The 17924-nt window shown below is 43.6% G+C and overlaps 2 protein-coding genes across 10 annotated transcripts in view; one reads left to right on the forward strand and one right to left on the reverse strand.

The window, feature by feature from the left end:
• LOC115135063 (pleckstrin homology domain-containing family A member 1-like) overlaps positions 1-4395 on the reverse strand; it is a 35741-nt gene extending 31346 nt beyond the window's left edge. For all 9 annotated transcript variants that reach the window (XM_065023166.1, XM_065023165.1, XM_029669302.2 and 6 more), the window contains exon 1: positions 4287-4395. The gene's annotated coding sequence lies outside the window, so the exon portion shown is untranslated. The remainder of the gene's footprint in view (positions 1-4286) is intronic.
• A 2838-nt stretch (positions 4396-7233) lies between these two features.
• On the forward strand, positions 7234-15151 carry vkorc1 (vitamin K epoxide reductase complex, subunit 1). The gene is made up of 3 exons (XM_029671919.2): positions 7234-7521; positions 8520-8629; positions 12484-15151. Exons 1-3 carry the CDS (start codon positions 7334-7336, stop codon positions 12693-12695), a joined length of 510 nt encoding a protein of 169 aa, XP_029527779.1. The 5' UTR covers positions 7234-7333; the 3' UTR covers positions 12696-15151.
• The last annotated feature ends 2773 nt before the right edge of the window (positions 15152-17924 follow it).

A 17924-nucleotide genomic window follows, 5' to 3' on the forward strand; every position in this document is an offset into this window, starting at 1 on the left:
GATTTTAATTTAAGAAATCTGTTCAAGTATTCCCATGGATAATAAAGAGAAACGTGTGATCATATAGAAATGTAAGCAAGGTTTGAAATGATTAAGTTTTAGTCAAACATATCCTTTGTGCTTCTATCGGTCAATTTGCTGTCTACAAATTATTTGTAATTATTATCATCCGGACCCCCGACAATCCACTCAAGAAGACATAATAATAAAATTGTCCCGCTACTGAATTTAGTTGATGATTGCTGCAGTATAGTGTATAATTCGGCAGCCCAGATCTCACTGGAAAGACTAGATATCATACAGGGGCAAGGACTCAGAATATGTAGTGGGGTGTTTCAGACCTCCCTAGTGTCTGGACTACAGATTGAGATGGGGGATATGCCATTGCAGATTAGGAGACAGCAGCTGGCAATGAATTATTGGGTCAACCTACAGGGACATTGGGTGTCTCATCCTGCAAAAGGAATTCTACAGGCATGCTGGGAACATGAGCAAGGACAGAACGAACACGAGCTTTGGGTGGATGGGTGATACTCAGGCAAAGAGAGACGGGACTGTAAGGAAGGAAGTTTAGCCTCACGGTAACTATTCCTGTGAACCCACCATGGCTACTCCCACCTCCAGTAGTTGATCTAGAAGTGTTGGAGAGACTACGGAAAGATAGTGAGTGGTTTGATCCATCTGATTTGTTTAATAGACATCTGGATACTGTATATCAGGATTTTGTGGCCATTTACACTGATGGCTCAAAAGATCCTAGGACAGGACACACTGGGTCAGCATTTGTAGTGCAGGAAAGTGGGGTGGCGGTCAGGAAACCTATTACAGATCACCTGGCTGTATATATGGTGGAGCTGATGGGTGTACTGTTGGCCTTGCAGTGGTTGGAAGAAGGCAAGCTAGACAGAGTAGTTACTTGCTCTGACTCATGTGCAGTGTTGATGAGTCTGCAGTCCTTTAGCTCACGTAGCAGACAAGACCTGCTGTATGAGGTACTACAAACCCATGGCAGGGTTAGACAGATAGGTATGCAGACAAGTTTTCTTGGGTCCCAGCCCATGTGGGGGTGGAGGGGAACGAGGTAGCTGGTGTACTGGCTAAACAAGCACTTAGTAGTGGGGATGTTGTAGTTTCAATGAGCAAGGCAAAAAGATTGATATGGACAGTGATGGTACAGAGATGGCAGGAGCAGTGGAATAGGGACACTAAGGGAAAACATATATCCCAAATACAGAGATAAGTCAGGGAGGGGAGGACGGCAGGAAGAGAGGAGGCTATTTTTACAAGACTACGGGTGGGACACAGCCGGTTGAATAAGACTTTAAATGTTATAGGAAAACATCCAACAGGAAATTGTGATTATTGCCAGGAAACAGAGACAGTGGAGCATGTATAAATGTTATACTTGTAGGAAACCATCCAACAGGAAAGTGTGACCGGCAAACTGTGCCAAAATATCCTCCAAACAACGGCTGTATCACTTTTATACAACGGTTTACCAACATATTCAAATAATGATTGAACATTTTGATTAATTTATTCATAATATTTCATCCTTCCACAAGATATAGTCCCGACCCAAATCTAGGGTTTTTACCTAAGCCGGCTGGTCGTTCGTTCTATCGGTTCGGTTGCTAGAGACGCGACCCAGTTGTTCGTTCTAAATGTTCCATTCCCATAATGGCTGGCAACGTTCTTATTAGGAGAGGGAAGGAAGCTATACTGTTACACTGGCAATCCTAAAGTGCCTATAACAACATCCAATAGTCAAAGGTATATGAAATACAAATGGTAGAGAGAAATAATCCTATGATTCCTATAATAACTACAACCTAAAACGTCTTACCTGGGAATATTGGAAACTCATGTTAAAAGGAACAAGCAGCTTTCATATGTTCTCATGTTCTGAGCAAGGAACTTAAACGTTAGCTTTCTTACATGGCACATTTTGGATTATTTAAACCAAATTGAACATGTTTCATTATTTATTTGAGGCTAAATTGATTTTATTTATGTATTATTTTAAGTTAAAATAAGTGTTAATTCAGTATTGTTGTATTTGTCATTATTACAACAACAAAAAATAATAGTAATAATTGTTAAAAAATGTAAAAGAAAATGTAATCTTCCAATTAATCGGTATCGGCTTTTTTTGGTCCTCCAATAATCGGTATCGGCGTTGAAAAATCATAATCGATCAACCTCTAGTTCTTATCCCATGCTTTCTAGCTAGGCAACTACGGCTAATTTACAGTCACGTCATAAAGTACAGCCATAATAACAGCAAAGTAGCCACATTTGCATTTGTTTAAGCTGTTTTCTAGTGACATGTGTGTGGAGCTAATGAGGTGTAATTTCGCCTGGTTTAGAAAATGTGCTCACTCGTCAGGACACTGTTGTTCAGAGGAACTAGCCAACAACACAGCTAACACAATCACTTCAAACTGAAGCTGGAAAAACTGCAAACTAGCTGCACTGTTTCATTTTACCTTTTTTCAAATTACATTTCTTTGTATATCTATATAAAGAACTTGGAATCCATGGACAGGCTCTGCGGCAGACCGTCAGAGCAGTTTCTCAAGCAGCTGAAAGAGGCAGCCAATGGATCTGGATCAAACGGAAGGACCCTTGCTGGGCTATAACTTCATGACCCCCCCACCCCCACCTGAGAACCCAATTCAGATCCCTCCAACTTGAGGAGGGCATATGAGGTATGCGGTCAGCTGTAGGGCTGGCTCAGGGAAGAGGACGCCCCTGCCTTGCATAGTCCCGTGGGACATCTTAATTGGGCATGGGACACAAGCTAAGGCTTGATCACCCTTTAGCTGGCCACCTTTGATGAGGGTGTTTAGTGATTAAAGGCCGAAACACCCACTGATTCGAAGGCACACTACTGAGGATGTGTCCCAAAATTGACATCTTAACCCAGTCTAAGAAATAAACCTCCCATGCCACTCTGTCAACATCACGGCAAATCTCATGTGAGTGCATTCCATCTATTGGCACAATGGACAGTTTTTAACATCTCGTCCCATGTTTTATGATTCATAAAAATGATGACAGCTGATTCATGATTTCGACTAAGAAACGCTGCCAGTCTTTCTTGTCCCGACATGTTCATTACTATGGGACAGCTGGAGATCGAATTTGAATATTGAAACAATGTTGCAAATGTCGGGGAGACAGACAATAAGGTTTATACAAATCTCTACTGTTGAAAACTAAATGTTAGTCTAAAAGAAATGTGAGATAATGTCCAGATGCTTTTTATAGTGGAGATCAAGTTTATAAAGTGCCTGGGTGGGGCTGACGAGACAGTAGATTGCGCAGTCTGATGGAACAGAGTAAATAGGCATTTTAAGGTCATAGATTTAGCAGGTGGTAACTTGTGGAATAGACACCAGCTGGAATGCGGTTTTAACCAATCAGCATTCAGGATTAGACCCACGCCTTGTATAAAGGAGCATACTGAGTAGAATGTCATTAGATACAGTTTCAAATATTTGTTATATTTTTTTAAAGAAATGGGGCTGGCTGGATTTAGTATCTCCCAGTCTCTGGCCCACAATCCAGTACAGTAGGTGGGGGTAATCCAGAGTGGCGCAGCGGTCTAAGGCACTGCATATCAGTGCTTGAGGCGTCACTAGACACCCTGGTTCGAATACAAAATGTATCACAACCGGCCGTGATTGGGAGTCCCATAACCGGCGCACAATTGGCCCAGCGTCGTCCGGGATTGGCCGTCATTGTAAATAAGAATTTGTTATTAACTGACTTGCCTAGTTAAATTAAAAACGACGTTGGATGCCAACCACCGATAAACCCCACCGAAGAGGTAGTAGTCGATTGGCTAAACAAACGTTATAACGAATTGTGGCTTTTATTTAGGAAGTATAAGGCTAGTTAGCAGCTAAAAACACAACACACTTCTCGTGTAGTGATAATTCTACTTTGCAAACTACTGCTTTACCTAACTAGTGAAACACAGAATGCAGCGGACGGACTTTTTTCTCCTTCACTAACGTAGTTAGCTAACGTTACTGGCCTGGCACAGAATGAGCTCTGACAACTAGCTCTAGTTAGCATAACTGTAGCTAACCCATTCATAGACGCTAACTGCTACGGATCAGAAGGGTTTTCGAAAGGTAAACGTTAGCTAACAAACGCATTTCAACTGTTCGCCAGCTTCACGTCAAGGCTTTAACTATAGCTAGCTAGCTACCAAAACTTTGTCTCGAATAAACGTTTACATGTATATTTGGCGGCTTGCAACCAGTGCAACTTACTCAAGTTTTCTTCACACAGGAGCTCATTGATTCAGCCTCTCCTCTTGTTATGCTAGGTTGGATGAGTTCCCACTCACTGTATAAAACGTAGCTAGTGTTACTAACTTTAGGCTGCTACTGTGTGTGTTAAACATGGATCTTTTGCCCCATCTAGCGGCCAAAATCAGAACAGCTTTTTATAAAATAAACAATTGCAAGGCGAAAACTTTATATTCAGCATAATTTCCCGCTAAAGTACGCTCGTAGCTCCTTTGCCTGATCTAATTGCCGTCACATCAACTAAGTGGCGTGTATTCATGGATGGACCCGAAAAATAACAAAAGAATGTATATTTCGTCTCTGTGCTTCATAATTTTCCTTCAATTCGCAAGAGGCTGAATGGGTGCTGTCTGGTGAAAAATGATATGATATTGCTGGCGCCCATAGCGTTGAATAAAGGGAAGCCGGTGAGCGTTTGGCCTCCCTTGATAAAAAATAATAAAATAACCAATCAGTGTTGAGCTAAACTGAGCGAACTCAACTGTGAATGGTCCTGGAGCACCAAAAAAAGTGTCAAGGGAAGACAGCTTGGATTTGGCTTCACACCATTCACATCACACCGAAATCCAAATGTAATTTACAGACAAAAATGGAATTGTTGCATCTCCTTTTGTCCCTTTCCTACATTTAACCGTGGATGGAGATAGATATTTGGACTTCATTCTCTGTACTGGCCAATGATTATAATGGCAATTCGGATCCAACCATAAATACATACATTATGCCCCTGGCCTGAAAGGCTTGAAGTTCAACATGTAGCTAGATGTAGTAGGCTAATGTTAACTCTCGAGCTGCACAGCGGTGCTAGAGGCGTCATTACAGACCCTGGTTCGATTCCAGGCTGTATCATAACTGGATGTGAGTCCCATAGGGTGGCGCACAATTGACCCAGCATCGTTAGGGTTTGGCCATGGTAGGCAGTCATTGTAAATAAGAATTTGTTCTTAACTGAATTGCCTAGTTAAATAAAGGTACAAAAATACAAATAAACTAGCTGGCCTGGCATTATAGGCAGGTAGCCTTGGACAACAAAAACTAAAAGTGTGTACTGTATGACATAGTCATAGACCTTTTAGGCAACATGAAAGAGGAGGATGGCATTGACGTTTCTCTACAAGTAGGGTGAGTCAACACTCCCTGTGCATACAGAAATCAGTACCATGGACAGCAACGTCATATTTAGCTTTGTTTGGACTAAATAGTTTTTTCACTGTTTTAAACTAAGCATAGGTGATTAGATGATGTTGCAGTTGAAATGGCGCAGGAATAGGTGTTTAGTTGGCCGAAAATCTCGGAAACATTAACTTGCTTGGCCATACTGTAGGTCATGTAAACTGTTTGTTACAATAAATATGTTTTGTGGACTTCACCGACTGATGTTGCTCTCCGGTTTAGTGAAGAAACAAAGCTGTGGTTTAATTTATTCTGCCACTGTGTCTTCTTATTGTCTCGGCATTAGGCCTATATATCACGGTGTCATGGCATATGAAGTAACAGGTTATAGAGCAAACAATGCAATTATCACAAGACGGGTTTTATTCCTGGCTTGGCTTTTTCAGTGATTTTACCTATGCACCAATACTGCTTCAACTACACCTAATCATTTAATCCGTAAATCGTAAGAGCCAATCAATGATTTTGTGTCCGAATAAAAGAGTTGGCTGCGCTGTGTCCCCCCCATGTGAAAAACAAACGAAGTGTAGGCTGTGTAAACGGGGCCCACATCTCTGCTACAGCGATCAAAGTCCGCACCCTGGAGGCCATGGCACGCGAATGTTTATTTTCTTTGTGGAGTTCTGTACCACCTCTGGCGTAACATCTGCATTGCCGTCCAATTGACCAGTGTGTTGTGAACAATATTATAGTGTAATCGATGGTTCATCTTCAAAATAAAAGTCCCCACTGATGCAAACGGATAAAAATAGCAGAATCATGCCACAATTGGACTAGATGTTATATACATTTAACAAGACAATTATGTGTTAATTTGACCCACCGAAAAGTACAAATCAGTTGAAATCTCACATATTTGCATTGGGGGCATACTTTATTTATTTAACCAGGAAGGGTTACAGTACAGCCTAACATGGATTGTGCATGAAATGGGGTATCAGCCTACTCAGTGACACTCACAGAACACAACTGTGTAGAGTTGACACAAATATTAGTGCCTTAGCTCTTATTGTGGGACTCTAAAACTACTGAAATTAACAACATTAAGCTCACCAGTCAATCTGTGTATTGAACATTCATATTGCAATGTACAGCCCAACCTATGGATTGAGCAATCAAATTGCCATCAATAAAATCGAATTGTGTACATTGTCCGTAGCTTATGCCTGCCCGTACCATAACCCCACCACCACCATGGGGCATTCTGTTCACAACGTTGAAATCAAGAAAACCACTCGCCCACACAATGCCATAAAGTTGGTCTGCGGTTGTGAGGCTGGTTGGATGTACTGCCCAATTCTCTAAAATGACATTTGGGGCTGCTTATGGTAGAGAAATTAACATTCAATACTCTGGCAACAGCTCTGGTGTACATTCCTGCAGTCAGCACGCCAATTGCAATTTTCGTTCAGCTCATTTTTTATGTTTTATTTAACCTTTAACTAGGCAAGTCAGTTAAGAACAAATTATTATTTACAATGACAGCCTATGAAACATGGGACCAACACTTTACATGTTCCGTTTATATTTTTTTCAGTGTATATAGTTTACACAAATATTAGCTCTTGAATGAATTTGAATTGTTTACAGTTGTGTTGAATTTATATAACAACATTCCAACATTATCTAGGCCAATTGTGGCATGATTCCACAACTTCTCACCGTTTGCATCAGTTTCAATGGGGGACTTTTATTTTGAAGGCGAACCGTTGATTCCAAAAATGTTGCTCACACTGTCGTTCACGACACACACCGACTCTCTGACTGGCGACCAGCCGGGATTGAAAACGTTGTCCGTAGTAGGCTCGAATAACTTAATTGAAAGGCAATAGAACATGGCATCGAATAGTTGCAGTGGAGTTCCCAAATGGGAGAGAAAAACACGTTTGTTTCTTTGTATCTTCGGTTTGTTTTTGTCATTCTATGCTCTGCACGTTGAGATTTCGCGAGAGAGGGACCCTGAGTATCGGGCGATGTGCGACCTGGGAGATTCTGTGAGCTGCTCTAAAGTTTTCACCTCGAGGTAAAATAGTGGAGAATGTATTTTCTTCATGCATAGGCCTATAGTTTATTGGTATGTTTTGAAGCCGTTTTCATATGTATTAGTAGCCTAGGCCTATATCTGTGCGATGTTGGGCAATGAACGCACTTCTATAACTCAACCAGCGTGCTAAACACAATGATCGCAGTTCCGTAGCATACGAATAGACAACGTTGTTCATATAATTCATAGATAAATATTATCTATTATATTTCAAAGAGTCGAGTGACCACTCTAATGGAAATACATGTCCTCGAAGATGGAAAGCATTCGGGAGGAGAGATCAGGTGGAACCATTCTAGCCAATGACAGGGCAGATACGCGAGTGAACAAGGGGCACAACTCCGATATAAAGTAGTTTTTTTTGTAATTGCTGAAATGACACGTGCGTCTTGTTATCAGGGGATTCGTAACAACCGAAGCATTACGAACCTTCTATTCGATCAAATAAGCCTCACGTAGAAAATTAGCAATTACATTAGTTGTTTACCAAATAAAAAAATTCCTCACTTCGTGGTTATTTTCGTAAAACCTCTAGCTTCGCCCCTTCCTGTAGAATCTCCACCCCCTCTCAATGCCACGTACAGCCTATATTTTTATCTGGGCAGCACTGATTGCACTGCACAGGTCCTTTTTTTTAGTTTATTATTTATTTTAAATTATTTACTTCTTTTTTTTGTTAGGTGAATCTTAGTCAAGATGATACCAAAGAAAGTCTATTTTTCTATCGCTGTTATGGCCTACTCATTATTTTCTATAGCTTGGGTGTGTAGTTTAGTCTTTGGTAGAATCTTGAATTAAATTGTGGCATTCAGATTAGACAAACAATGCATTGTAGTATTTATAAAAATAGGCCTACACAGTCACAGTAATCACTTTTTATTTAAAAGCTGCAACTGATGTCACACAATGACATGCTTGTATCATACTTATCACATTATGCATGACAAACCGTTGTGTTTTGCCTCTTTTTTTGTCAGATGGGGACGTGGTTTTGGGCTTGTACAGTTCTTCTTTGCTAAAGACAGTGTACTGAATCAACCCAACAGTCTGTTGGGGATCATTTTCTACACATTGCAACTGGCTCTGGGTAGGTCAAATACTCTATGTAGGCTACTCTCTTGTGAGTTGAGATGTCTGTTTCTGATTTTTACATTTTACATTTAAGTCATTTAGCAGACGCTCTTATCCAGAGCGACTTACAAATTGGTGCTTTCACCTTATGACATCCAGTGGAACAGCCACTTTACAATAGTGCATCTAGGTCTTTTAAGGGGGGAGAAGGATTACTTTATCCTATCCTAGGTATTCCTTAAAGAGGTGGGGTTTCAGGTGTCTCCGGAAGGTGGTGATTGACTCCGCTGTCCTGGCGTCGTGAGGGAGTTTGTTCCACCATTGGGGGGCCAGAGCAGCGAACAGTTTTGACTGGGCTGAGCGGGAACTGTACTTCCTCAGTGGTAGGGAGGCGAGCAGGCCAGAGGTGGATGAACGCAGTGCCCTTGTTTGGGTGTAGGGCCTGATCAGAGCCTGGAGGTACTGAGGTGCCGTTCCCCTCACAGCTCCGTAGGCAAGCACCATGGTCTTGTAGCGGATGCGAGCTTCAACTGGAAGCCAGTGGAGAGAGCGGAGGAGCGGGGTGACGTGAGAGAACTTGGGAAGGTTGAACACCAGACGGGCTGCGGCGTTCTGGATGAGTTGTAGGGGTTTAATGGCACAGGCAGGGAGCCCAGCCAACAGCGAGTTGCAGTAATCCAGACGGAGATGACAAGTGCCTGGATTAGGACCTGCGCCGCTTCCTGTGTGAGGCAGGGTCGTACTCTGCGGATGTTGTAGAGCATGAACCTACAGGAACGGGCCACCGCCTTGATGTTATTTGAGAACGACAGGGTGTTGTCCAGGATCACGCCAAGGTTCTTAGCGCTCTGGGACGAGGACACAATGGAGTTGTCAACCGTGATGGCGAGATCATGGAAGGGGCAGTCCTTCCCCGGGAGGAAGAGCAGCTCCGTCTTGCCGAGGTTCAGCTTGAGGTGATGATCCGTCATCCACACTGATATGTCTGCCAGACATGCAGAGATGCGATTCGCCACCTGGTCGTCAGAAGGGGGAAAGGAGAAGATTAATTGTGTGTCGTCTGCATAGCAATGATAGGAGAGACCATGTGAGGTTATGACAGAGCCAAGTGACTTGGTGTATAGCGAGAATAGGAGAGGGCCTAGAACAGAGCCCTGGGGGACACCAGTGGTGAGAGCACGTGGTGAGGAGACGGATTCTCGCCACGCCACCTGGTAGGAGCGACCTGTCAGGTAGGACGCAATCAAGCGTGGGCCGCGCCGGAGATGCCCAACTCGGAGAGGGTGGAGAGGAGGATCTGATGGTTCACAGTATCGAAGGCAGCCGATAGGTCTAGAAGGATGAGAGCAGAGGAGAGAGAGTTAGCTTTAGCAGTGCGGAGTGCCTCCGTGATACAGAGAAGAGCAGTCTCAGTTGAATGACTAGTCTTGAAACCTGACTGATTTGGATCAAGAAGGTCATTCTGAGAGAGATAGCGGGAGAGCTGGCCAAGGACGGCACGTTCAAGAGTTTTGGAGAGAAAAGAAAGAAGGGATACTGGTCTGTAGTTGTTGACATCGGAGGGATCGAGTGTAGGTTTTTTCAGAAGGGGTGCAACTCTCGCTCTCTTGAAGACGGGAGGGACGTAGCCAGCGGTCAGGGATGAGTTGATGAGCGAGGTGAGGTAAGGGAGAAGGTCACCGGAGATGGTCTGGAGAAGAGAGGAGGGGATAGGGTCAAGCGGGCAGGTTGTTGGGCGGCCGGCCGTCACAAGACGCGAGATGTCATCTGGAGAGAGAGGGGAGAAAGAGGTCAGAGCACAGGGTAGGGCAGTGTGAGCAGAACCAGCGGTGTCGTTTGACTTAGCAAACGAGGATCGGATGTCGTCGACCTTCTTTTCAAAATGGTTGACGAAGTCATCTGCAGAGAGGGAGGAGGGGGGAGGGGGAGGAGGATTCAAGAGGGAGGAGAAGGTGGCAAAGAGCTTCCTAGGGTTAGAGGCAGATGCTTGGAATTTAGAGTGGTAGAAAGTGGCTTTAGCAGCAGAGACAGAGGAGGAAAATGTAGAGAGGAGGGAGTGAAAGGATGCCAGGTCCGCAGGGAGGCGAGTTTTCCTCCATTTCCGCTCGGCTGCCCGGAGCCCTGTTCTGTGAGCTCGCAATGAGTCGTCGAGCCACGGAGCGGGAGGGGAGGACCGAGCCGGCCTGGAGGATAGGGGACATAGAGAGTCAAAGGATGCAGAAAGGGAGGAGAGGAGGGTTGAGGAGGCAGAATCAGGAGATAGGTTGGAGAAGGTTTGAGCAGAGGGAAGAGATGATAGGATGGAAGAGGAGAGAGTAGCGGGGGAGAGAGAGCGAAGGTTGGGACGGCGCGATACCATCCGAGTAGGGGCAGTGTGGGAAGTGTTGGATGAGAGCGAGAGGGAAAAGGATACAAGGTAGTGGTCGGAGACTTGGAGGGGAGTTGCAATGAGGTTAGTGGAGGAACAGCATCTAGTAAAGATGAGGTCGAGCGTATTGCCTGCCTTGTGAGTAGGGGGAAGGTGAGAGGGTGAGGTCAAAAGAGGAGAGGAGTGGAAAGAAGGAGGCAGAGAGGAATGAGTCAAAGGTAGACGTGGGGAGGTTAAAGTCGCCCAGAACTGTGAGAGGTGAGCCGTCCTCAGGAAAGGAGCTTATCAAGGCATCAAGCTCATTGATGAACTCTCCGAGGGAACCTGGAGGGCGATAAATGATAAGGATGTTAAGCTTGAAAGGGCTGGTAACTGTGACAGCATGGAATTCAAAGGAGGCGATAGACAGATGGGTAAGGGGAGAAAGAGAGAATGACCACTTGGGAGAGATGAGGATCCCGGTCCCACCACCCCGCTGACCAGAAGCTCTCGGGGTGTGCGAGAGCACGTGGGCGGACGAAGAGAGAGCAGTAGGAGTAGCGGTGTTGTCTGTTTAGGCTAACTTTTGACCAACACAATACAGCTCAACTGACCAATTGTCACCCCCCTTTGGATTGTCATTAGCTGACACCGTGATGACAGCTAATCTTACTGGGTTGGCGGTCCATATATATTTGAGTGGTTATTATTTTGAATTATAACTAGGTCGTACACAAGAATTTCTTATCAAGTGCTTTCTAGGGTTGGGTTCAATTTCAATTCTTGAATTTGCTCATTAAGTGGAGAATTTACGTTGAGTTCAATTTGAATTTGAAGATGGTTGAAATTCAAATTGAACTCAACATAAATTCTCCATTTAATGAGCAAATTCAAGAATTTCAATTATGGAATTGGTATTAGACTGTTAGAATTGGAATTAAATTTGTAAAAAAGTTTTTTAATTAATTTAATTGAATTAATGCACTTAGTATAACAAAATGTACTAAAGGATTTGCATTGAATTATATAAACTTGTATTTCTATATTTCCAGTATAACTAGGCTGTCTGAACAGTGACGTGATCAGCCTGAAAGCCCCGGGCAATTGAATTCAAATTTGTAGATTTGAATTACTAGAGTTTACCTAACGTTGGAGTTGAGGGGAATTTAATTCACTCTGAATTCAAAGACGGACATGGAATTTAAATGGAATTTACAGGGAGAGGGAATTGAATTACAATGTAATTTGTGGAATTAACCCCAACCCTGTCATATATGATTATTCAACCTTTCAGACACCCACGACAGTTCCCCATTTTGATTATTTTATGTTATGCAGGGATGCTATAATGTCTCCTTACTCACTGGTTGCATCCCAAATGGCACCCTATTCCCGTTTTGCAACACATCTGACCAAAGCCCTATGGCAGCCCATAGGGCTCTGGTCAAAAATAGTGTACCAAATAGAGAATAGGTTACCATTTGGGACACACAACCAACATTCACTGTCTCTTGTGTCTACAGGTCAGTCTGTGTCCAGTAGGGCAGCGTTCCTCCTGGTCTTGGCCTCCTGGGTGTCCATGGCTGGATCGCTGTACCTAGCCGGAGTACTTGCCTTCATTCTGGGAGATTTCTGCGTGGTCTGCGTCTCAACCTATGTGGTTAACTTTTTTCTGCTCTTCACCAATCTGAAGAGGAGGACGGGACTGGAAGCAGTCAAGACAAAGACTGGCTGAGAGGCTATCTTTGTGTGCATCTCAATAGTCTTAAGTAGTTTTTTTCCCCCTTGCCTTCCACCCTACTGCACTGATAATATACAGCGCATTCGGAAAGTATTCAGACCCCTTGACTTTTTCCACATTTTGTTACGTTAGACTTATTCTAAAAATACGATTTAAGAAATTTTTGCACTTTTAAGAAAAACGGAAATATGACATTTACTTAAGTATTCAGACCTTTTACTCAGTACTTTGTTGAATCACCTTTGACAGCGATTACAGCCTTGAGTGTTCTTGGGTATCACGCTACAAGCTTGGCAACCCTGCATTTGGGGAGTTTCTCCCATTCATCTCTGCAGATCCTCTCAAGCTCTGTCAGGTTGGACGGGGAGCGTCGTTGCACATCTATTTTCAGGTCTCTCCAGAGATGTTCGATCGGGTTCAAGTCCAGGCTCTGGCTGGGCCACTCAGGACATTCAGAGACTTGTCCCGAAGCCACTCCTGCATTGTCTTGGCCGTGTGCTTAGGGTCGTTGTCCTGTTGGAAGGTGAACCTTCACCCCAGTCTGAGGTCCTGAGCGCTCTGGAGCAGGTTTTCATCAAGGATCTCTGTACTTTTCTCCGTTCATCTTTCCCGCAATCCTGACTAGTCTCCCAGTCCCTGCCCCTGAAAAACAACCCCACAGCATGATGGCGTCAGGTTTCCTCCAGACGTGATGTTTGGCATTCAGGCCAAAGAGTTCAATCTTGTTTCATCAGACCAGAGAATCTTGTATCTCATGGTCTGAGAGTCCTTTATGTGCCTTTTGGCAAACTCCAAGCGGGTTGTCATGTGCAAACCCCAAGCGGGTGGCCATTCTATCATAAAGGCCTGATTAGTGGAGTGCTGCGGAGGTGGTTGTCCTTCTGGAAGGTTCTCCCATCTCCACAGAGGAACTCTGGAGCTCTGTCAGAGTGACCATCAGGTTCTTGTTTTTTTTATTTAACTATGCAAGTCAGTTAAGAACACATTCTTATTTACAATGACGGCCTACCAAAAGGCATAAGTCCTCCTGCAGGGGACAGGGGCCTGGGATAAAAAAATAAATACAATATAAATATAGGACAAAACACACAACACAACAAGAGAGACAACACAACACTACATAAAGAGAGACCTGGTAACCTCCCTGACCAAGGCCCTTCTCCCCCGAGTGCTCAGTTTGGCCCGGGAGGCCAGCTCTAGGAAGAGTCTTGGTGGTTCCAAACTTCTTTCATTTAAGAATGATGAAGGCCACTGTGTTCTATTGGACTTTCAATGCTGCAGACATTTTTTGGTACCCTTCCCCAGTCTGTGTCTTGACATAATCCTGTCTCGGATCTCTATGGACAATTCCTTCGACCTCAAGGCTTGGTTTTTGCTCTGACATGCACTGTCGACTGTGGGACCTAATATTGACAGGTGTGTGCCTTTCCAAATCATGTCCAGTCAATTGAATTGACAACAGGTGGACTCCAATCAAGTTGTAGAAACATCTCAAGGATGATCAATGGAAACAGGATGCACCTGAACTCAATTTCGAATCTCATAGCAAATACTTATGTAAATAAGGTATATTTTTTACTCCGAATACATTAGTAAAAAATTCTACAAACCTTTTTTCGCTTTGTCATTATGGGGTATTGTGTGTAGATTGATGAGAATGATTATTTTTTGTCCATTTTAGAATAAGGCCACGTAACAAAATGTGAAAAAAGCCAAGAGCCCTGAATACTTTCCAAATGCACTGTATACAGTTACAATGTGCCATTTAGTAGACACTTTCATCCAAACTGACATACAGCCATGCGCGCGTACATTTTGTGTATAGCTGGCCCCAGTGGGAATCGAACCCATTATCCATGGGTTGCAAGCACCATGCACTACTACCTACTGAGCCACCCAGGACCAGCACTAATCTTGACTGATAAAAGAACTGGACAGGTGAAAGCAAATCCCCCAATAGACCTGATACTTATTGCTTTTCACCAGTCAACCAAACCTTTTCCAATCAGTGGTACAGTGAGGAAAGGAGATGAGGTGAGGCAGCCACTTAACATTGTTGAGATGCACCCTGCATTTTATTACGTGGCTGCAGGCAGTTGAATTGGGTACAAAAAATTGGTTACTGGCAAAGATAATAAGCTCAACGGATCCTGTGAAAATTAAGCATAGGAATCTTTCAGACCCGGTTTAGCATTACTTAGGACATTGATGCATCAGTGACAGATCAGCCGTATTGTTCTTGCATTGGGTGCTCTTGGGACTGGTACAAAGGGTTGAGTACATTATAATTATGATACTACATACCCCTTTTCTGAAGTCAAAGCAGTTATTCCATCCACCTTTATTGACCAATTCACATTATACTTACATCATCCAGACTGTTACAGATAAATGGGCCAATTCATTCAATGTCTGTTTCTTTTAATAGAATAAAATTGTGTGTTCTCTCATAGCTGCATGTTTCTTCTACGCTGTTCAGCTGGCCAAGCTTGTAATACATGTTTACAGGTATAAATGGTTTATTTATGAACCAGTCATAACACCTTTGAGGGTTGCATACTTCCAACATTGTGGCAAAATGGCTTAAGGACAACAAAGTCACGGTATTGGAGTGGCCATCACAAAGCCATGACCTCAATCCTTTACATTTTTGGGGGGCAGAACTGTAAAAGCGTGTGCGAGCAAGGAGGCCTACAAACCTGACTCAGTTACACCAGCTCTGTCAGGAGGAATGGGCCAAAATTAACCCAACTTATTGTGGGAAGCTTGTGGATGGCTACCCGAAACATTTGTCCCAAGTTAAACAATTTAAAGGCAATGCTACCAAATACTAATTGAGTGTATGTAAACTTCTGACCCACTGGGAATTTGATGAAAGAAATCAAATTTGAAATAAATCATTCTCTCTACTATTATTCTGCCATTTCACATTCTTAAAATAAAGTGGTGATCCTAACTGACCTAAGACAGGGAATTTTTACTAGGCTTAAATGTCTGGAATTGTGAAAAACTGAGTTTAAATGTATTTGGCTAAGGTGTATGTAAACTTCCGACTTCAACTGTAAATGCAACATGCAACAATTAACCATTTTAACCCACTGGGGATCCAGGACCTGCCAATCAGAATGAGTTTTTCCCCACACAAGGGATTTATTACAGACAGTCAGCTTTCCGGTCTCAGATGATCCTGAAGAAGCCAGATGTGGAGGTCCTGGGCTGGTGTGGTTACACGTGGTCTGGGGTTGTGAGGCCGTTTGGACTTACTGCCAAATTCTCTAAAACAACGTTGGAGGCGGTATATAAGTAAATTAACATTTAAATTTCTAGCAAAAGCTCTGGTGGACATTCCCGCAGTCAGCATGCCAATTGCACGCTTGAGACGTGGCATTGTGTTGTGTGACAAAACTGCAAATTGCTGTTTAATCAGCTTCTTAATATGCCACACCTGTCAGGTAGATGGATTATCTTTTCAAAGGTATCATGTTTTAAGGTATGACCCAGGTGGAGACAGTGTTGAAGAAACAAAAGTTTATTCCTCAAACGGGCAGGCAAAAGACTGGTCAAGGCAGGCAGGGGTCAATAATCCAGAGAGGGTGTAAGGTACAGGACAGTGGGGTCAGGTCAGGCAGAGGTCAGTAATCCAGAGTAGTGGGGCAAAGGTACAGGACGACAGGCAGGCTCAGGGCAGGCAGAATGGTCAAAACCGGGAAACAAGAGCAAGGATCAGGCGGGATCAGGGAAACAAAACGCTGGTAGGTTCTACGAATCAAACGAACTGGCAACAAACAGAGAACATAGGTATAAATACATAGGGGAAGATGGGCGACACCTGAAGGGGGGTGGAGATGAGCACAGAAAGTGGTACCAAGCTCCTACTTGGTCGATGTGAATGGATCACTGTACTGTCATAACAGGGTTGACCTTCAGATTGCTGAGCCAGCATCTACTCAGAACCCTGATGGTCATAGGGGTCGCATGACAAAAGACAGAACCCCAGCAAGTCACACATGGGGCCTGAGGCATTGGGCGAAGAGCCAGGGGATCACAGTTCGACCGCTCCCTCACCCATCAATACTCCCCTTAGACAGTCAGGTGACACGCCTGTGCAGGAACCCGCAGTCCTCGCAGATTTATTGATATGAACATTTGCTTGAGAGTGTGCATACATTTACCCACAGCCATGACAATGAATATGCACAGGTGCCAAGTAGTGGAATAAGGGAACTGCTTGTCAAGCGTAGAATGGTGAAAATACTGTATCTGTGGAAAATCTCTGAAATTGTAAGAGTAATGAAATAATTGTTCGATTTCCATTGTGAATTCATGCAATATAACTTCACAGGCCATAGCATATAATTTGACCACAGTGAGTGCATTTGTTACGTTAAATCCATGCAAAGTACAGTCATTTGTTAAATTTGAGGCACATGTGAAAGTGACAAACCATTGTTGAAATACTATAACAATGTGATAATGGGAAATCGAATGAGAGATGGCTGATCTTCCTCTGTTGTAGGATTTGGCACACTCTGCAGAGAGCAGGGTTTTGGAGACAGGTGGGACTTTTTTGCATAAAGTACAGATTGGTTTTAGGAAACAAAATCTCCTAGGATTTTTGCGAGGATTTAAGACCTATTTTAGAAAAGTAAATGCTTGCTTTTCCAGTGCACTTCCAAGTGCTATCCATCCTCGGGTTTTTGGCAATGGGCACTTTTCAGCAGGAGCTTGCCCACCGGCATCTCACAGCCCTCAATGAGCCAATGTTTTGCATGCAATCATCAGAAAAACTAACAGTATCATACAATATCCATACAACATTATACAACAGGTTGAAGTTGAGGGGTTTCTTTGCCATCAATGGAGCGGTGGTGATCTGTCATTCAGGGCAGGTGGGGAAGAGCCCCACCTGTTTTGAGCCCCACCCGTTTAGCAAAAAAAACAATTCTAATTATTTTTTGTTGTTGCCTGTTTCGCACGTTATTTTGGAATTAATACGTGTCACATATCAGTTTGCAAACAATCCCAAAAATATTTTATCAAGTTAATAAAGCCGCCTACAAAACATGGTCTCTTTTTTGGTTTCTTGAGTAAGGCAGCTCCAAAATGCAGGTGCTTCAGCCTAGCTCAGTGCCTTTTGTGGCTGAGGGGCAGCCAGTGGAAAATACAGAGCATAGGGGTTGGTAATCTTCTCTAGTTGCACCATGATTGGCTCAGTGTTCTGTC

The sequence above is a fragment of the Oncorhynchus nerka genome, linkage group LG10 (assembly GCF_034236695.1).
Source record: "Oncorhynchus nerka isolate Pitt River linkage group LG10, Oner_Uvic_2.0, whole genome shotgun sequence".
Classification (NCBI taxonomy): domain Eukaryota; kingdom Metazoa; phylum Chordata; class Actinopteri; order Salmoniformes; family Salmonidae; genus Oncorhynchus; species Oncorhynchus nerka.

What these genes read in the sequence shown, in the direction of transcription:
- vkorc1 (XM_029671919.2), top strand. Translation starts at nt 7,334, where the DNA reads ATGGCATCGAATAGTTGCAGTGGAGTTCCCAAATGGGAGAGAAAAACA. An exon ending in TCTAAAGTTTTCACCTCGAG is followed by an intron (nt 7,522 to 8,519) that starts GTAAAATAGTGG and finishes TTTTTTTGTCAG; the next exon opens with ATGGGGACGTGGTTTTGGGC. An exon ending in CACATTGCAACTGGCTCTGG is followed by an intron (nt 8,630 to 12,483) that starts GTAGGTCAAATA and finishes TTGTGTCTACAG; the next exon opens with GTCAGTCTGTGTCCAGTAGG.